The 22,406-nt window shown below is 34.0% G+C and overlaps 1 protein-coding gene across 1 annotated transcript; it reads left to right on the forward strand.

Moving 5' to 3' along the window:
- The first annotated feature begins 10,897 nt into the window (after positions 1-10,897).
- On the forward strand, positions 10,898-20,948 carry LOC134699450 (uncharacterized). Its single transcript, XM_063561044.1, has 4 exons — positions 10,898-11,007; positions 14,667-14,712; positions 17,653-17,834; positions 20,234-20,948. The coding sequence occupies exons 1-4, from the start codon at positions 10,965-10,967 to the stop codon at positions 20,410-20,412; spliced, it is 450 nt and encodes a 149-aa protein (XP_063417114.1). The 5' UTR covers positions 10,898-10,964; the 3' UTR covers positions 20,413-20,948.
- Positions 20,949-22,406: the final 1,458 nt, after the last annotated feature.

Genomic DNA, 22,406 nt, shown 5'->3' on the forward strand with positions numbered 1-22,406 from the left:
CACTGAAAGTTAATATCTATGTTTTGTTCTCTTAGTTTCAACTTAGAATTGACCAAACTGAAATTCATCACTTTAAAGCCTCGTTTAATTAAAAAAGATATATATCGATATGTATAATTTTATACTAGTAGCTTGGAATCATACAATTATAACCAATCAACTATTACATCATAGAGGTTTGATCATTTTCAGTATTTCTTTCAAACTTTAGTTGACATTTTTTTTAAATGTTTATTCATTATTGTCATTTTTAAAAACTGTTTAAAATTTATTTTTTGACATCTTTGAATTTTATTTTAAACATTCTGAATTTTTCGCAGTTAATTCCTTACAATCAGTTTTCAATAGCATTTTACAAAGTAGTGAAAATTGTTATTGATCATAATTAACGTATAATGCATTGCAATTTTTTTTCAGTCATGCAATTTAGACGGTTATTTATATGGTAAAAGAGGATAGAAACCTATGTCCAATCTTGTTTTGTCATCTTAGAAGGATTGTTTTCAGGCAAAAACAAAGGTGTGAAATAAATTACCCAACGACTGTATACTTGTTTTCAATTTCTTCTTTAGTTGGTCCATGTGATGCTGAGCAGATAAAAAAATATCTTGCCTAAAAAGTCCAATTGAAAGTTGGATTTCTAGTAAAAGCTCACCATAGTGCTAGTAGATATAAAAAAAAAAAGAAGATGTGGTATGAATGCCAATGAGACAAGTCTTCACAAGTGACCAAAATGACACAGCAGTTAACAACTTTATGTAACCGTACGGCCTTCAACAATGCACAAAGCCCATACCGCATACTCAGGTAGTAGTTTTCACCATAATATATATAAAGGTTGAACGTAGTTTTCAATTTAGACTCGTTTATATTTTTTTCGTTAGGGCTTGTATCATATTTTCCCTCCGGTTTTTATGATCCGTTCATTCTATATTCACTCTTAAAATGCAAGAGTCTATCTGAAATTGAGGGTAAGCTATATGGCCTTCCAAATACCGTTTCGATCCCTAACATCACTGAAGAGACATATATTGTCGAAATCTAGATCTGTTGTAGAAAAACATTATTGACACCTTGTGTTTGTGGCATAACATCTTGTTTATCGTTTTCTGTTTAGTATTAAATTTATATTAAGATTCATCTTGTTACATCTCGTGATCAATTTTATTTGTCAATCGCCAATGGCAGTCAGCAGGGTTTTAGAACATCAGTTGTTCGACCTTTAAAGTCAAATGCGTTTAGTTTAAATATACTTTTTCACTTTTTTGGTATTTTGGATAATGTTGTTTGTGCTGTATTTAGACCCTTCTACAACGAAATTTGTTTTACATGCACACGTATAAAAATTGCGGTTTTTATCCAACGCAATTATAGGTTTGAACGTAGTTTTCAATTTAGACTCGTATATATGTATATACGACTCTAAAGTGCGATGCGGACGCTTAAGTACGGTGGTCACGCTAAAGTGCGATGCTCAACGAAAATATAGCCGTAAGAAACGTAGTTCGATAATGACGTTAACAGTCGTTTATACAAACTAAAAATGAACATGCCAGAAGATATATTAGTAATATTTGGTTAACAATTTTTAATCCAAAGGTCAATGGCTTACAAGTAATTGATTTAATTCAACCGTTCTTTGTCGGCTGAATCACAAAGTTTATTTTTTTTAGAGTGCTGGAAGAAGTACTTGTATCCTACAGTCGACCATTTTACTATATAAATACAAAACAGTATACGCATACTTATCCTTCTCCCATTTGAAGCAAACGCAACGGCGGATCCAGAAATTTTCAAAAGTGGGAGGCCACTGACTGCCTAAGAGGGGGCCCGCTCCAGTCACGCTTAAGTGATTCCCTATATAAGCAACCAATTTTTTTCCCCCAAAAAAATCCTCCTCCCCCCCTAAATCTGCCATCCAGAAATTTTCAAAAGTGGGAGGCCACTGACTGCCTAAGAGGGGGCCCGCTCCAGTCACGCTAAAGTGATTCCCTATATAAGCAACCAAATTTTTTCCCCCAAAAAAATCCTCCCCCCCCCCTAAATCTGCCTCTGGAACGGATACATTTGAATCATTGTTGATAGCAATTATTATTTGGTCAGACTAGTTAATTAAGAAACAATCACTTCAGCCTAGCGGTAATTTAAAATTGTAAAACCTATCACATATGTTATATCTAAGCATGTTAGCTTTTGCTAAAATACGTCGATGTTTTAATCCCTCGAATCTTACCCTTGATACACCGTGATACACCATCGTATTTTAGCGAACAAACAACCATCGCACTTCATCTTGAGACACCAAAATTCTTTAGCGTGACCATCACACTTTAGAGTTCCATCGCACTTAAGAGTCCTACATATATTTCAACAAACTAATTTAAATACAAAAGGACGAGGAAGAACTATTGAGACAACCCCTCGACTAAAGGACGAGGAAAAACTATTGAGACAACCCCTCGACTAAAGGACGAGGAAGAACTATTGAGACAACCCCTCGACTAAAGGACGAGGAAGAATTATTGAGACAACCCCTCGACTAAAAGGACGAGGAAGAACTATTGAGACAACCCCTCGACTAAAGGACGAGGAAGAACTATTGAGACAACCCCTCGACTAAAGGACGAGGAAGAACTATTGAGACAACCCCTCGACTGAAGGACGAGGAAGAACCATTGAGACAACCCCTCGACTAAAGGACGAGGAAGAACTATTGAGACAACCCCTCGACTAAAGGACGAGGAAGAACTATTGAGACAACCCCTCGACTAAAGGACGAGGAAGAACTATTGAGACAACCCCTCGACTAAAATAACAGAAAGCATTCTAAGTGAATCAGTTGTTATTAATGAGAACATTACAATTAAATCATTGTCCTATAATATAAAACTTCGAAATCTAATATCATTCACATTCAACGTTTTTTATCGGATATATTTTTACTTTACATATGATTGCAAACGTTCATTAAGTTACTTCCCTTTGAACAAAATATTCGATAAAAACGTGGAATTCGAATGATATGAAATTCCAAAGTCTAACTCTTGATAATGATAGGACTAAATATGTCATCGAAACTAAAGTAACCCCATCTACTACACGCTCCACCAACAAATTGAAAATTCTCAACAAAAACACCAAATCAAAAACACCAAAACCAGACCAGACAACCAATATAAAGCCTTTTAATACAAACCTAGAAGTAACATAAGCAATAGCGCTACATATCTTTAAATTGATACGATATTCCCGGGCTTAATTCTTGTAATTTCTATCATGATTCCCTTGATAGAGGATTGCTGCTGACAAGGAAGTTATTAAACCAAGAGTTCCAAATGGTGAAGTTGAAATCATCCCTTCGTTAATTTTCCGCCATCACGAGTTGGTTGACCTGAGATCACCCCTAGTTTTTAGTGGGGTTCGTGTTGTTTATTCTTTAGTTTTCTATGTTGTGTCATGTGTACTTTTGTTTTTCTGTTTGTCTTTTTTCATTTTTAGCCATGGCGTTGTCAGTTTGTTTAGATTTACGAGTTTGACTGTCCCTTTGGTATCTTTCGTCCCTCTTTTATGGATAACCGTTTCACAGATGCTATCGGATATGTTGCTTATGTCGTAACTACAATATACCCTTCCCTTTTCACGATTGTGAACTACCGAATAGGACTTTTACCGGATTTATAATAACTGAAGCATGACGACGGGTGCCACATGTGGAGCAGGATCTGATTACCCTTCCGGAGCACCCCCAGTTTTTTGGTGGGGTTTGCGTTGCTTAGTCTTAAGTTTTCTATGTTTTTTCTTCTGTTCTATCATTTGTCCGTTTGTCTTTTTATTTTGAGCCATGGCGTTGTCAGTTTATTTTTAATCTATGAGTTTGACTATCCCTCTGGTATCTTTCGTCTCTCTTTCACTGACAATAGTTTAAATTTGCTTGGGATAGTCAACAGTTTTTATGTAACAACCAAATAATACTCTATATTAAGACATATGTCTAGTTGTTTTACAGCCGATTGCATTGAGTGCGTAGGCAAGGGTAATTTCTTTGGTTAGCTTGTTTGCTATCTCAACCGGGAAGTCATTATCAGGTAAGGAATACTCCTCTTTCCGAAGTAGCGTCGTTCTACAGACAGATATATTGGTTATCTGTCGGACAAGTATATTCTTAAAGGAGGGTTGTTTACCTAACATAATAATGACTTCACGATTCAGCTAGCAAGCAAGCTAACGGGTAAACCATAGGTGAGCCAAATATATTAGTTCTGGCTACACACTCAATGCAATCGGCTGTATATGTTTTATACAATTATCAATCTAATTAAAATGTGGATCTCAGATTTCGTTATATTACGTTTCTACAGATCTCCGATGGAGATATATATTTTTATAAGATTGTACAATTATATGTTCTATAGTCAGACTTACTTTTTAGCCGCGAGATTTGTTTCTCCTTATGAATGTAGATCCTACTAGCTTCTGACAATATATTCTTGGACTAGCTTGAAAAGCGGGACGTCCAACTACCTACACAAACGTTTGTATTGTCAAACACGACAGTAAACACAGTTTGGAAACAGAACTGTTCGGTGTTCAAATATATGTTCATTCATGAGACTGTTAAGCGAGTCTTCGACATTCGAAAAAATATCAAGTTGCTTGATGGAAAGATTTTCGAATGTCGCCGGGAGCTCCGCTTGGCAGTCTCCGAAAAACCAAAACAAATGTAAAACCGTACAGTTCCGTTCTCACACTATCATGAATATATCCCTGATAGGAAGTACACCACTAATTCATGGTCCCATTGCTTTCTATGTTACTTACGTACGGTGACCTATAATTGTTAATGTTTGTGTCATTTTGGTCTTATGTGGATATTTGTCTCACTGGCAATCATATACAACATCTTCTTTTTTATATGATATACACATTCATGATCTACAATCTGTCGATACCTGTATCTGCGCATAATGCCATTGCACAAGGCCATGTTTTCTCTGACTATTTATGACGTCTTTTCACTAAATCCGTTGAATGTTGGATGTGTACTGATTGATAATTTATTCTTTGATGCATGATTTGATTTTATTAGTTGTTAATGGCTTTGAACTAGCTGTCAGTAACTGCGAGTACTCTCATATTTGTACTTAGTGTCTCTGTTTTGTGGTTAGTTTTCTATGTTTTGTTACATTCACTGTTGTTTATCTTTGGTGTTTTCATTTGGGACAACGTTGTTAGTTCTTTTTTAACGTATCCATTTTTGTATCTTTCGCCTCTGTTATGAATCTTAATTTGTGAGAACAACACTGAGTGTGTCTTTTATTTACAGATAATGTCAGATATAGAATATTGTAAACAATAATCGATCGCCGACGGGGTCTCATACAACTCTTGTAAAGGATACTGCTGTGGAGAAGGTTCCAACCAACGCTGTTGTTATGGAAGTTACAGTGCTTATTAGTAAGTATATATGGGGTACATTAGGGGAATCTAAAGGATACCATGGATACTGCTGTGGAGAAGGTACTAACCAACGCTGTTGTTATGGAAGTTACAGGGCTGATTAGTAAGTATATATGGGGTACATTAAGGGAATCTAAAGGATACCATGGATACTGCTGTGGAGAAGGTACTAACCAATGCTGTTGTTATGGAAGTTACAGGGCTGATTAGTAAGTATATATGGGGTACATTAAGGGAATCTAAAGGATACCATGGATACTGCTGTGGAGAAGGTACCAATCAACGCTGTTGTTATGGCGGATACAGGGCTGGTTAGTAAATATATATGGGGTACATAAGGGGAATCTAAAGGATACTGCTGTGGAGAAGGTATCAACCAACGCTGTTGTCATGGCAGATACAGCGCTGATTAGTAATTATATATGGGGTACATTAGGGGAATCTTAGATTTGACTTACATGTAATTGTCGTTGTGAGAAAAATACCAACCAACATGTGCACGCATGCACTTTTAATGAAATTTCTTTTTTTGACCAGTAAATGTACCTGTGTTCTCCAAAGTGAATGAAGATTTCTATTCTGGTGATATTTATGTATTGTATAATTTGTCTATTTTTTCACTATTGCATACAAAAGTCCAATGAACTGTCTAGTAACAAATACATCACACAAAATTCTAATATAACCACGTCTATCAATAAATACATCACACTCAAGTCTAATATAACCACGTCTATCAATAAATACACCACACTCAAGTCTAATATAACCACGTCTATCAATAAATACATCACACTCAAGTCTAATATAACTACGTCTATCAATAAATACATCACACTCAAGTCTAATATTACCACGTCTATCAATAAATACATCACACTCAAGTCTAATATAACCACGTCTATCAATAAATACATCACACTCAAGTCTAATATAACCACGTCTATCAATAAATACATCACACTCAAGTCTAATATTACCACGTCTATCAATAAATACATCACACTCAAGTCTAATATTACCACGTCTATCAATAAATACATCACACTCAAGTCTAATATTACCACGTCTACCAATAAATACATCACACAACTAATATAACCACGTCTATCAATAAATACATCACACTCAAGTCTAATATTACCACGTCTATCAATAAATACATCACAATTAAGTCTAATATAACCACGTCTATCAATAAATACATCACACTCAAGTCTACTATTACCACCTCTATCAATAAATACATCACACTCAAGTCTAATATTACCACGTCTATCAATAAATACATCACACTCAAGTCTAATATTACCACGTCTATCAATAAATACATCACACTCAAGTCTAATATTACCACGTCTATCAATAAATACATCACACTCAAGTCTAATATTACCACGTCTATCAATAAATACATCACACTCAAGTCTAATATTACCACGTCTATCAATAAACACATCACACTCAAGTCTAATATAACCACGTCTATCAATAAACACATCACACTCAAGTCTAATATAATCCACGTCTATCAATAAACACATCACACTCAAGTCTAATATTACCACGTCTATCAATAAATACATCACACTCAAGTCTAATATTACCACGTCTATCAATAAATACATCACACTCAAGTCTAATATTACCACGTCTATCAATAAATACATCACACTCAAGTCTAATATTACCACGTCTATCAATAAATACATCACACTCAAGTCTAATATTACCACGTCTATCAATAAATACATCACACTCAAGTCTAATATTACCACGTCTATCAATAAATACATCACACTCAAGTCTAATATTACCACGTCTATCAATAAATACATCACACTCAAGTCAAATATAACCACGTCTATCAATAAATACACCACACTCAAGTCTAATATAACCACGTCTATCAATAAATACATCACACTCAAGTCAAATATTACCACGTCTATCAATAAATACATCACACTCAAGTCAAATATTACCACGTCTATCAATAAATACATCACACTCAAGTCTAATATTACCACGTCTATCAATAAATACATCACACTCAAGTCTAATATTACCACGTCTATCAATAAATACATCACACTCAAGTCTAATATAACCACGTCTATCAATAAATACATCACACTCAAGTCTAATATTACCACGTCTATCAATAAATACATCACACTCAAGTCTAATATTACCACGTCTATCAATAAATACATCACACTCAAGTCTAATATTACCACGTCTATCAAAAAATACATCACACTCAAGTCTAATATAACCACGTCTATCAATAAATACATCACACTCAAGTCTTATATTACCACGTCTATCAATAAATACATCACACTCAAGTCTAATATTACCACGTCTATCAATAAATACATCACACTCAAGTCTAATATTACCACGTCTATCAATAAATACATCACACTCAAGTCTAATATAACCACGTCTATCAATAAATACATCACACTCAAGTCTAATATAACTTAGTCTGACTTATCACGTCTATTTAAGAATTGAATGCTTCTTTTTGTAACTTCATTGGGATGTAAACGCGTTGACCGAAGTAAATTTTGTATGAAGCGCGGAAGCGGTTGCCTTCAGTCTAAAAATGTGCCCACGGCCAAGTTAACGCTTTACAACCCTATGAAGTTATAAAAAGGCATTCAATACTTATTACATTTTTTTTAGCTAGGATTAAGAAAACACGATTTTATCAAGTTTTTATTTTATTCACCTGTGCACTTATTGTGGGACTTCGTGTCATCATGAATGATAAATTTCATTGTGTATTGCATTTGATTAAGGAATAACGCGAGATGTGCAGTTGGCCAATCAGAATAACGTAAGCAATTGTTATCTTTTCCAGCACTCCAGCTCTTGCTTTGGGTATAACGTTTGGAATATGCTTTGCTGTATTGGTGATAATTTTATTGATATCTGTGTGTAGAGCAATTTTCTGCCCAAAGAAAAGGCGATTAGTTCAACCTGAGAAATTTCAACACGAAAAACATTTAGTGAACAAAACTGAACATAATACAGAAAGATATGTTTATCTTAAAACGATTCCTCGTTCATATGTTTAATATCACCAACCGGTTCCTACCAGTACTTTTCAACACAATCCGTATTCACAAAAAAGAGTGTTCTACATTGAAGATCCCGAGAAAACTGACATATTTATGTAAACTTTCCTATTACCACTGATCATATTTTTTATCCTGAAAAACGTATCTGAAAATTATGTCTACCTATAAGGTAGCAATACACAGTTAGGAGTTAAGTTTCGCATTTTGGCCCCTATGGATTTTTTTAAATAGGAAAGTTACTGTGTAATAAAATAAATTTTTAGACAGCTGAGTGATAATTTAGCCTTCAAAGATGGTTTATAAGTTTAAGGGCATCAAGACTATTTTTCACATGTTTTCAGGACTGTTTTCTGTTTGATAACCCGTATTTTCATAGCTAGACCGGCAATCGCTCCAAAACTTAATGTAATGTTATAAACACTTTTTTCTGCACGAAGTTTTTGACGCAATTTTGCCAAAAAATTAGATGAAAGACATATGATTTTCATTGGATTTGCTGAATGATATGTACACAGTTTCAGAAAAGGTACTACTTCAATCGATTGAAATTCTACTTTTAGTCAAATTTTGGGGAAATAAGTGTCATCTTCTCCCCCCCCTTTTTTGGCAATATAACAAATAAATGCAGATTGCTGCCATGGATACACCCAAAAGAAATTATATTTTACCATTTTATATACTGAATATAAAATCTATGGAAGATTCTGATTACATACATATGCCCATATATGACACAAGCAGTAAGCTTGATATTGCAAGAAAGCAATGAAAAGGAGATGGTAAAATTTATAAGGGCAAATTTTAATGTTCTTTCTTACTGTTTATTGCTACCTAAACACGTATCTGAGAACAATGTCTATCCATAACCACGTATCTAAGAATAATAAAATTGAGAATGGAAATGGGGAATGTATATCCTACATTGCTCATATTATCAATTTATTATTTATGTATTACTTATTGTGTATTTCACTAATGTTTATATAATCATTGTATTATGATGTTTTTGTATCTTGCCTGACAAGGGCCCATGATTGGAAAAATAAAATAATGTCTAATGTCTAATGTCTATCAAAAGGACAACAACCCGATCATAGAGCAGACAGCAGTCGATGGCAAAGAATGGGTATTCAATGCAGCGAGAAACTCCTGCACCTGGAAGCGACCATCAGCTGGCCCCAAACAAATATGTTTACTAGTTCAGCGATAATGGAGGTCATACTAAAATCCGAATTAAACACAAGAAACTTAAAGTAATAATCCTACAAGACTAACAAAGGTCAGATGTTCCTGACTTTGATAGGCGCAAAATGCGGCGGGATAGGACATAGGAGTAGTGATTTACAAGAGAGGATCACACAGTGCAAAATGAAATATGATACTATAGTTATACACGTATAGTGATAAAAAACGTGCAATATTTAAGGAATGACTGTAATATTTTTTCTGTCTATGAAGAAATAACATAAAAAAATTGGTGCACACTGAATAACGCGCGTAGCGGATTATTTAACAGTGTGCACCCAATTTTTTATGTTATTTCGAATAGACAGAAAAAATATTACAGTCATTTCTTATAATTTAATTCTAAATTCCATTTTAAACCGTAGAAAACCATGAAAAAACGTTGATGACGTCCCGGTCACATGACTAAATTATGTCTATGGGCTCATAACAAAATTACGTCAGCCAATCAGAAGACACGTTACATCCAAAATTAAATTATTTAGGCATGTAAGAATTAAAAAAGATTTATAAAACCATATTTGTATGTCTGCAAATACAGAGTCAATCACAAGCATTTATTTGAATAAACTTCCTTGTTTTATCGCAACACAAGTTTCACTTATTTACCTTTTAAAATATGTGCGATTGGACAGACAAACGTACCAACGGTCACTATGCACTTTACTGTTGCAGGGAATAAACAGTGTTTAAAAAAGACAGCCAGACAGAAGGATCACTTAACATTTATCATGTTTATGTAACAAGAAATCAACATTTCAACAGTTGACGAACTGACGGACATACATTCGGACGGACGGACGGATGTACATTCGGACAGACGGACACAACAATCACTTTACATTTTTATTCCTGTGCAGAGAAATTACCTATAATTATTATGATGTTCATTCTCATCATCATATTTCAAAACTTTCAAAAACAAAATTTGTGTATTTCTAAATTGTGTACACATTATTTCAAATCATTTTTATATGCATTTAATAGATTTACATTTTTAAATATATGTATTGAAAACTTTCATATAAGTAACGGTTCAGATGTTAGCATCTATAACAGTATTATTATTGTCAATTCGATATTGAAAAATAAAGTGGTTTAAATTTAAATTCATATTACCTTCATGTTTGGAAATATGCCAAAGAGGAATAAGTAAACACACGAATAACGATGAACAATTTATGGAAAATTTCTATTGTATCTGTGAACTTTGGTAAGTTTGTAATTTAAGTCAATTTGGATATAAGAATAACTGGAAAACAAAAATTCCTCGACAAACGGTGTGTATTGATTTAAACGACAGATCCTGTCTGGATCTACTAGTCATTTCTTTTGTACACATGGGAATTTAAAAAGAGGAACAGACACAACGGGGGCATTAAAACAATGACGAAACGACCGACAACATCCCAAAACACTTCATCAAAAATTAAAGATGAGACATAAAACGGTGAATTCAGGTAATCAGAGAAAGTCATCAACTCCTGCTCCTTAAGCAAAACCGTTTGGCGTTTTCAAAGCGGATAAGTGAAAAGGGACTACTTTCTTCATATACATTTATTGTCAACGTCAACATATGCTTGTTTACAGTTCCCTTCGTCAACATGTAAACAATCAACGTTTGATTGTTTACTGTCCCTTCGTCAACGTTTGATTGTTTACAGTTCCCTTCGTCAACATGTGATTGTTTACTGTCCCTTCGTCAACGTTTGATTGTTTACTGTTCCCTTCATCAACGTTTGATTGTTTACTGTCTCTTCGTCAACGTTTGATTGTTTACTCATGGTTCCCTTCGTCAACGTTTGATTGTTTACTGTTCCTGATTGTTTACTGTTCCCTTTGTCAACGTTTGATTGTTTACTGTTCCTGATTGTTTACTGTTCCCTTCGTCAAAGTTTGAATGTTTCTAGCTCCTTTCATCGACGTGTGATTGTTAACTGCTGCCTTGTTTTCTAATATTTTATTAAAAAAAAACAATTAAGAAATCCAAGTTTAGCCGATTTAGATATCAATAAAAAAAAAATGAGAGTGGAAATGGGGAGTATGTCAAAGAGCTCGAGACAACAACCCGACCAAAGAGCAGATAACAGCCGAAGGACACAAAATGATGGGTCTTTAACCACCGGTGTCAACGTGATGATCGTAACTGCAGTTACGATCATCCCAAAATGGCGGACACAAATGTAGAGAAATTTTATAAGGCGGATTTCTCCACTTTAACAGCTTATTTTCAGATTTGTATTATGTCAAGAGACATCTTTATAAGCATTGCCATTGAAATATGTTTTTGGACAGGATGGAAAAGTAACAAGAAGAATGAAAATCGAGATACAAAAAATCACGATGATGATCGTAACTTTTATTTATTTTTATCAACGATGATCGTAAGTTTTACTTAAGATGATCGTAACTGTCTGTTCCAACGAAGCATTTTCTGATAAATAAGGACAAATGAAGCTGTCTGGCATGCGAAAAAATGTACGTTATAACCTGATATTGTGATAATAAGGAGGAACGATCACTGAGGGGAGAGTAACGTCCTATTGGTAACTAAGTGCACACATGGTTATGACTTCGCGAGATTTCGTATCTATCTTTTTATCTAGTTCATTATTAAAATTGATTGGGGGTTAACAACTTTATCTTGATTTCATGTGTTTTATATAAATAAGGTATTGAACAGTTCATATTAATGACCAGTTTGTTAAAATTAGAGATCCCCCCCTTTACACTTTATGGGGACAATAGTACCTTTCGAGGACCTGGTATTTTGGGGGAATTAAGACTTTATAGTATCGATCTTTTATTAACAGATTTACGATTTTTATACGAAAGGTTGAAAAATAAAGCATTAAGAAGTGCAATCATATATGTTTAATGAAAAAAAAGACAATAAAACCGTCAATTTAGGAGGCTACTATTTGATTTTTATTTGGGGGAGGATAGGATGAATAATTTTGTCCTGCATTTTTATGTTGAAATCTCTATCCTGAGTTTTTATGTTTTTATCTTTAATCTGTTCGGTCCGGCTTTTATCTGATTTTTTTTTTACATAAGTTGTCATCTGCCTTTTTGTTTGGCCAAGATGTTCAACCAGCCCTTTTTACTAAAATTTCCTGACCTGCCTTTTCCAAATTTCAACCCCTTATAAAAATCAAATGGTAGATCCCTCATTGATATGTGTAGCTTAAACCAACTTCTTTGGTTAACTTCAATAATACAAGTCATAGCATTTGTAGCTTAAAAAACTAATATGAACGTGTATACCATCTATTTCAACTGTTCCTTCTTTACATAAATGGCCAACCCATGGTAAATATAGGCAACGGTAGTCCAGTTGCGTATCCAGAGATTTACATAAAGGGATGGGGGACTGACTGCCTAAGAATAGGCCCGCTACAGTCATGCTTCATTGATTCCCTACACACTCAACTAAATTCCCCCACAAAAAATGTGATGCGAGCACCTGGACCCTCCCTCTAAGTCCACCTCCGTAGTCTACCAATGTTTAATAGTCATAGTTTGGTTAAAAAAAACAAGACCAGGCAAACAATTTAATACCGATAGAAAGTCACCAAAATAATGCAACTTCATGTCTTCCTTTACTTTATTCAGAGAAAGTTTTGGCCTGTTTTTTAAGACTGTATCATGCGAATGACATTTATATTAACTTCATATTAATGTAAATTTATTTTCAATGGTGGACAAAATTACTCATAAGAAAATGATAATGAAGACATTTGCCTATAAGTCTGCTTATCCCCCTTATGTTATTTCGTTTTGGAATAGCGGTTTTCATTTATTTTTTGTTTAATTTTAAAGTCATAATATTTTTTTATCGCGATGGCTAAATAGGGTGTTCATTTAGTGAGAAAAAAAACATTCGTAAAGTTTGAGTAACGATCATCTTTTTATATAAACAAGTAAAAGTTACGATAATCTACAAACGAAGTTACGATCATCATAGTGATTTTTTGAATCTCGATTTTCGTTCTTCTGGTTGTTTTTCTATTATCTATGAAAAATACATTCAATGGCAATGCTTATAAAGATTTTTCTTGATATAAAACAAATCTGAAAATAAGCTGTTAAAGTAGAGAAATCAGCCTTCTAAAATATCCCTATACTTGTGTCCGCCATATTGGGATGATCGTAATTGCAGTTACGATCATCACGTTGACGCCAGTGTTTAACACAGGGAGAAAATCACACACCTGGAGGTGGTCCTCAGCTGGCCCCTAAATAAAAATGTGTACTAGTTCAGTGCAAATGGACGTTATAATTAACTCTAAAACATATGAATGAACTAAAATAAAAAAATCATACAAGACTAACAAAGGCCAGAGGATCCTGACTTGGGACAAGCGCAAACATTCGGCGGGGTTAAACATGTTTGGTGAAATCTCAACCCTCCTCCTATACCTCTAGCCAATATAGAATAAAGAAACATACAGCAATACGCACAGTTAAACACAGTTTTAGAGAAGACCGAGTCCGATGTCAAAATAGATAACAAAAGAAACTGAGCAAAATGACAATGATACATAAATTAACAAAGGACTATTAGCAGCTACTGACATGCTCCAGATCTTCATCATACATCCGAAATATTTACCTAATTTATATTTTATTCTTTCTATGTCGATAGCTTGTTTCTTCAGTGTTAATTGTTTGCATACCTAACATCTTCTTTTATATTAACCTTCTTGATAACTAGGGCATAGGTCGAAGATCAGAGTTATCTGATCATGATAGCGTTTAAGAAAAGGCAACATAAGATTATTAGATTCCGAATGTTTATTCCACTTTGGTATGCCTTTATTTTTTTTAATCTAAAACATATTGCTAGTATATTAAAAACCACTATTGTAGGGTTGACAATCGGTAAATGTAGTGACGGACTTGAAGGCTGCATGAGGTGAGGTTTGCTTTACTTTTCTAATATTAACTTCATGGTTGATTTAGGCGCATTCGAACATTAGAAGTATACGAGAAAGATATTAAGACATGGTATTTTCCATATCGGTCATGTTTTTCAAAGATCTGGAGTCGGTTTCACAAAAAACATACGATAAGAATTTAATGAAAACAGGGTTCAGTTACACGAAAAAGGGCTGAGTAGCACGAACCCTATCAAAACAGGGGCAGAGTTACAAGAAATCTACCAAACCCAGAGATTTATCTGGATGGAGAGTTGTCTCATTGGCACTCACACCACATCTTCCTATATCTATTTAGTTAAATTAACCCTACGAAAAAAGGGACTGAGTTTCACGAACAAGGACTGATAAACACGAGTAACACGAACCCTTAAAAAAAAGGGACCGAGTTACTCAAACCGTACGGAGAACAGGGTCCAGAGTAACATGAACCTCGACTGAGTTACGCGAACCCATAAAAACAGGGACTGAGTTACATGTACACGACCCCTGTCAAAAGCAAGGATTGAGTACCATGAACCCTACCAAAAACAGGAACTGAGTTACACCAACTCTACAACAGGTAATGAGTTACATGAACCCTACCAAAACAGGAACAGTATAATATGAGCTTTACAACAAGTATTGAGTTACATGACCCCTATTAAAACAGGGAATGAGTAAAACGAACACTACCAAAACAGGGGTTGAAGTACACGAACACGAGTTGGGTTTTACGAACCCTTCAAAAATAGGGGCCGAGTTACACGAACCCTATCATCAACTGGGACTGAGTCGCACGAATAAAAAAAAAACATGGATTGAGTATACGAACCCTTCCAAAAAAAAACCAGGCTCAGACTTTCACGAGTACGAAGTTTACCTTTAACAGAAATAGAGTTACACGAACACTATCAAAAACAGGGACTGAGTTACACGAACCCTACCAAAACAGGGACTGAGGTACACGAACCCTACCAAAAATAGGGACTGATTTACAAGAACCCTACCAAAACAAGGACTGACTAACATGAACCCTACCAAAAACAGGGACTGGGTTACAAGAACACTATACTAAAACAGGGACTGATTTACACGATCCATACCAAAACAGGGACTGAGTTAGTTAGTAATTGACAATTTCAAAATTTATCGTTGAAGTTCTTTTATACTGGAGGTTCTTATAATAATAAAAAAAAAAATCCCGTACATTGTTATAAAACAAAGACGACATTTTTTTTCTTTTATATTTTGAAATTACACTATTGTAGCGATTTTAGTTTGACTGTATAACTTATTGTTATGTAAGATATATCTTTTTATTAATACGTTTGGGTTAAAATACATTTCTATAGGGCCCCGTCTGGTATTTTATTTATTTGAACGATATCTTTATTACTTAAATTTACCGCCCGTTAACCTAAGAACCGCCCGGTACCCTATCTTTGGAACTATCAGGGTACCACCCGGTAGCCAATCTTTAGAACCGTTGAGGTACCGCCCGGTACCCCATCTTTTAAACCGTCGAGGTACCGCCTGTAATTATGTATATAAGGGGATACGAGAGAGATCAGAGTAAGATATAGAATTGAGATTGTTAGTTAGAAGTGTTGAGAGTAATATTGTGTTAGTGAATTAGGATTATTGTTCAACTGTTTTATTATGTGAAACTGATATACATTTAACAGATAACATAATGATTTGAATTGAAACTTTGTGTTGTGGTTTGATATAATTTCAGTCGGTTGATTTTATGAATTAGAATGAAATTATTTTCTTCTGAATTGTCTGCCCATATAGGTGGCGTTTAGGTTAAGTGGTTTGTGTGATTTGGCGGTTAAATCATTCGGCACGACAGGGTCTACTCGATAGGTCACGTTAATTTTTACATCCATGCTATTTGATATTAGTTTGTATCATGCATTAAGAGATCGATTGTTTACAAATGTTTGTGTGTATTGAAATACTAATATCTAGCGGGAAGGCTAGAGTGCAGGCGATTTGGTGTCACGATATCTCAGTAGCATAGGTTCGTATCCCGGCGAGGGAAGAACAAGAATTTGGGGAAGCAAATTTACAGATCTAATTTGGTTGATGTTTAGACGAGTTGTATATATATCTATATAAATGATGACTTTTCGTACTGATTCGAAATTTGTATACAATAAATATCATTTAATGGTTGTTATTAAACCAGCCCTCGGCTCTGTCGTGTGGTATTGCACTTTACTATTTTTTGTTATTTATTAGTATGATTATTATCAGTGGTTGTGGTATATGGGTGTTAACGGAAGAAGAATTTTCTTTGTACTTTTTGAATATGGATTTTACGCCACCAAAATAACACATCGACAAACACTAATCCAAACTCCGGACAGTGATCGTTTCCGTTCTGGAACTATTTTCCTTTACTCAATCATTAGTGTAGGGTCCTTACTGTAGAGTAGTATTCGGGCCCGTATGCGGATCGGAACTGGAACTGCCGGGGAGTTTGACACTAATCCATACAAAAAATACAACGCTACACTTTTATTAAAAGTTCGTTTTATTATTCTTTGTATATGTATTGTCACCTTGTTTGTTTAAGAATGTTCGCAACTCTTGTTATAGACTTTTTTTTCAGATACTCGGAATCCTCTAGTTTAATGCATTGAAAATTTTCCCACTAACTAATCCCTACTTGTCTTGTCATAATTTTATTGCATATAGTTAAAAAAAAGTCATTTTTCTTAAAATCAACAACACGGACCATTCTGCTTTCTAAACTCCTTGATATATTTTCTATCAATTGATAACAGTTTTTTTTTTAATAATCAGAAACACGACAATCCTTTAGTTAGGTTATGCCAAATATGTAAACTTTAATCTTTAACAGGTGACAACAAACAAAACAAACCAATAATTTATTAGAGTCTCAATGACTATGACTTATATTTCAGCACTATTTACAGTGTGGGTGGATTAGTCATTGGAATTTTGATTTTCCTGGCAATATTAGCAGCAATATGTTTTGGAGTCTGCGCAGTGTGTGGATGGTCATTTGGATGTTTGAAAACAACTGAAGCTCCACGACAATTTCGGTCAGGAACAAATCGTCTCGCTGTGACCGAATCTTCAGACAGTAAGAAAATTAGTCGATGAACATAATAAATAAATTAATATCCGTATCATCATTTATTTTCATTATCATTAATCACTATTTAAAGAATAATTGATGCAAGCTATACTTTATTGCAGTTTTAACATAGGTATCAGAGGCGGATTTTGGAAAAAAAAATTGGTTGATTCTATTGGGAATCACTAAAGAATGACAAGATCGGGCCCCTCTTAGGCAGCCAGTGGGCCCCCACTTATGAAAATCTCTGGATCCGCCACTGGGTATTCGTGATTATTTTTGCCCGAGCGATAGAAAGTGAGTGCTAAGATAACACGATTATAATGCCTATCCATGTTAAAACTACAATAAAGTATAGCTTGCATTAATTACATTGATCATAGTTAGAACAATTATGGTCAGTTCTACGTCCGATGTATATTAAGTGTAGCGCGTTTGTGTATACTCCTCTTTGAACATCCCTCTTTGTTTTGTAAACAAGCAAGCGACTAGCAATGAGATTTTTCTCGAGGATTTTTCAGTGGGTCTCATTTGGGGTCTAAGCGTGACGCGGGATTGCCGATTTTTTGTAAGCGTGACACGTGAAGTCAAATTATTGTGGCGTGAAAACTGGAAATGAGGTCTTGCGGGACCCGTGAAATGACAAAAAAATAAGAATTGCTTACGTACATAATGTAAGCGGGATCCGGGATCGGAACCCCCCAATGAGACCCCCTTTTCAGAGCAGAGATGGGTCCGATTACTTTCAATGTAGTTGATTAAATTACAATTACTTTGTCATTTGTACGATTAAATTAAATTAATGATTACATCATTTCTGAAAGTGTCTGATTACATTAATGATTACATTGGAAAAGTAATCATGATTACAAATGATTACAATGAATTAAAAAAAACATTTTGAATGATGTGAATGAATTAACGTTTAATAAAACTAGTTTTTTTCTAGAACGGTTTTGTTTTACATATCTTAAAATGATGACTTCAAACTTGATCTATTTTATAAAAAGTTCACTACAGACGTACATGAACATTGTGTCACCCATTACACTTTGTGTCACCCATTACACTTTGTGTCACCCATTACACTTTATCATCATTGATCTCTGAATTATTTTGACTTCAATATAATATGGCTTTATAAAGAGTTTGCTGTTTGTCTTCTGACCTCTTCCAGACTTTATAGTTGTTAATGTTTGTGTCATTTTGGTCTTTTGTGGATAGTTGTCTCATTGGCAATCATACCACATCTTCTTTCTTATATTTATATGTATTTCAAGGTGCAGTTTTTGGAAGTTAAAATATGGATGAAATAAAGTTACCAGATAAAATTATGTAAAAATTTAATAGAATTGTTTAAACAAATTAAAAAAAAAACAATTACTATAGGTCAATACATTTTACATTTCCAGGCTAGGTACATGCAAACATCTGCTTATTTTAAACAAGATATTTGTCCAACTTATAATTTAGTTTGTGCTGATAAGATACATTTTCACATGTCTGATTAATCTTTTATCATATCATATATTGTCCTACAGCTATACTCAATTCGAATTTGCAGTAAAAACAAACCTCAATTGGTTTCCTACCTGTCAATTCAAAGTTGACAATAATCACAATATTAACAATGAATTATAATTTAGGGTTAAAGAAAAGTATAATATTGCTTAAATATAACAGTTTTTTTTAAATTGTGAATAAATGTACATATATTTTACTAGGGCCTTCTTATGCTTATGATATGACTTTTTATATTGTAACAGTTTATTTTTGACTGAAGTATACAAATCAATTAACATGCTTAATAAAGTAATCCAAACTATCGTAACTTCCTGAATAAGAATAACAAAAAGGTTCATTTATTGACCATAAACACAGTTCAAGATTTTTTCATTGTAATCAGAATGTAATCAAAATATAATCAAAATGTAATCAGGATTACAGGGCATTTTGAAAAGTAATTGATTAAATTAAATTACATGTAATCAGAATTTTGGCTTATTAATGATTACAATGATTACTTGAAAAATTGTTATCAATTACAGCTGATTAACGATTACAGTACAATTACCCCAAGTCTGTTTCAGAGGGAGGAGTTTTGAACTGCCAGCATTACTTGAACAGTATCCCGGTCAAATATGCCAATTTCGAATTGCAACACATGACAGACATACTAAATGAATTACTAACAAAATGTGCACCATTTAGGAGTTTTGAAGTGGTTTATGTTAATGAAATATATTAAAAGCATGACAATTTTATGAAATTCATTATTGTGCAGTAGTCAATACACGCATGTACAAACACATTTTATTGGATTTAGGGCATGGGTTGATTCACAAAGCGAAAGAAGTACGTCATATTATTATTATTATTACCATATATTTTTATTTCATTTATAGCAACACGACTGAATTATCCGCCTCCTCCTTACGCAGATGCAATGCGGGACTATGGTTCTACTAATCAACATTCAGATGCATGTCGGGATTGTTGTTCTATTAATCAACATCCGGTTAAGCAATCTACACCACCGCCAAGTTATTCATCCCTTCACCGGTTCCAGTCGGAAAATCATTGAAACATCATAAAGAAATTTATAAAATGTCGTAATACTGCCAGTTCTTGGGCAGATAATTGATTGTGTGATGTTTGAAGGGAGATAACATAAATGTGTGTGTGGCTAGTACTCTATAGTCATTACTGAACAACTTGTATTTCTTTGTATCGCAAGTGTATCGACATACATATGCATAAAACAATGTTTTGTATATTGTAATGCATATGCATGAAATAATTGTACCGTCTGTTAAGTGGTTCTCCACTGTATATTGTTATGAATATGCATTTTAATTCAATTCAATATTTTATTTAAGTCTAATCTCTCAATAATATATAATACAACGTTACATTAAATGTAAAAATATATCTGAAATATAAAAAGAGAGCCATTCTGTACATAATTACAAGAGACCAAAACATTAAAAATGCATCTATTATAAAACATATTGACATTAACATTATTCACAGTATAAAACATTTCTACGTCTACTTAAAATAAGTTTACAGGCTTTGGCACAGCTACGAATCATATTATTATCAATAAATAAAAACACTAATTTCTGTTTATCATCATTAAGACATAAAATCACTATTAAAATGTGTTGCTTCATCAAATATTATTTTTCTAAAATTTAATCACAGACTCGATCTTTTAATATTAATTTTTCAAATCTCCCCGTTTCTATTCTTAGTGGTGCTACACCACATGGAAATTTGGCAAAAGAACACTTTGCGAAAATGGCATTGGAATTTTACAATAAGTTTCCGTTTCAAAACTGTTCTTAAATAGATTATATGTACGAAGTTTGCTACCACCTTTAACAGATAAAGCTTTCTCTGACACTGTTCGACATATTTACTAAACATTTTTAGACCGTGGCATAACAGTATTGACAACTGAGGTACTATCAACATAATCTGTAATGATACACAAATGTTCTGCATTATGCTCAGAAAACGTTTTCCTTACATAACAATTCCAATTTTTATACACTTGTGTTTTTTTACTCATAATGTCTGCCCATATGACAATGTTTCTGTTTAAGCGATCAGAACTCATATTGTTCATAGTCGAATTAAGCATTATCATTGTTTTTGAAAGATAGGTATCCACCCATATCCCCTGCAACTGCAGCATTTGGAGTATATTTACCTACTCCAAGAAAAAATCTGTAAGCTCTGTTATAAAAGAAAAAGTTTTGCACCCCCAAATACCAGCACCATATTCAACATTTGAAACTGTGGTAAAAGCATGTGTAAATATGACCCTCGTCTCATCCGATATAATTCTATATTCATTACTTCTCATTTTTCTGATTGAAGATCAATGTGTGAGTGTGTAATAAGTATATAGCTGTTTCAATAATTGGCATTGGAATCTTTCATACATAATTATGTTATGTTCCAATATTTCATCCCTAAACAAGCGTTATGTACGGTGTTGAGCTGACCACATAAATCCTTGTGTATGGTGCATAGTTAAGATGTTGTACACCGTACACAAAAACTTTATTTTCATACTCGTTTATTACCCAAAAATGTTCAAGGAATGAGTAATCACAGGTAGGTTGATGATTGGTAGCTATTACCTTTGCCCTGTAGGGGAAATTCGGGATAATTCGATCACGCTGGCAATTTCGATCACATCGTTTAACCCTTTTTAGTACATTTGTCCCCATCACTGTTGTAAAGCCAATACACTATGTCGCATTGCGGCATTTCTCTCGACCAGCTGCATGGGGTGTCACATGATAGCAATCTGTTTCGCGTCGTTTGATTGGCCGAAGAGTACCGTTATCCGCCACACTCACAATTCTGCGGGAATTTTGAAAACTTTATTTGATTTCACTATACGGTTCTTTAGCTATACAAAAGTAAGTAAACATATAATTTTAGTGTTAAACCTTTTATTCTTGAAATTATAATATTAAAGAATAGAAAAACATCTTGTATGCATTTAAAAGTCTATTACTGTCATTGTTTTAAGACTTTTAAAACGATCGAAATTACCCG

The sequence above is a fragment of the Mytilus trossulus genome, unplaced genomic scaffold (assembly GCF_036588685.1).
Source record: "Mytilus trossulus isolate FHL-02 unplaced genomic scaffold, PNRI_Mtr1.1.1.hap1 h1tg000070l__unscaffolded, whole genome shotgun sequence".
NCBI lineage: Eukaryota > Metazoa > Mollusca > Bivalvia > Mytilida > Mytilidae > Mytilus > Mytilus trossulus.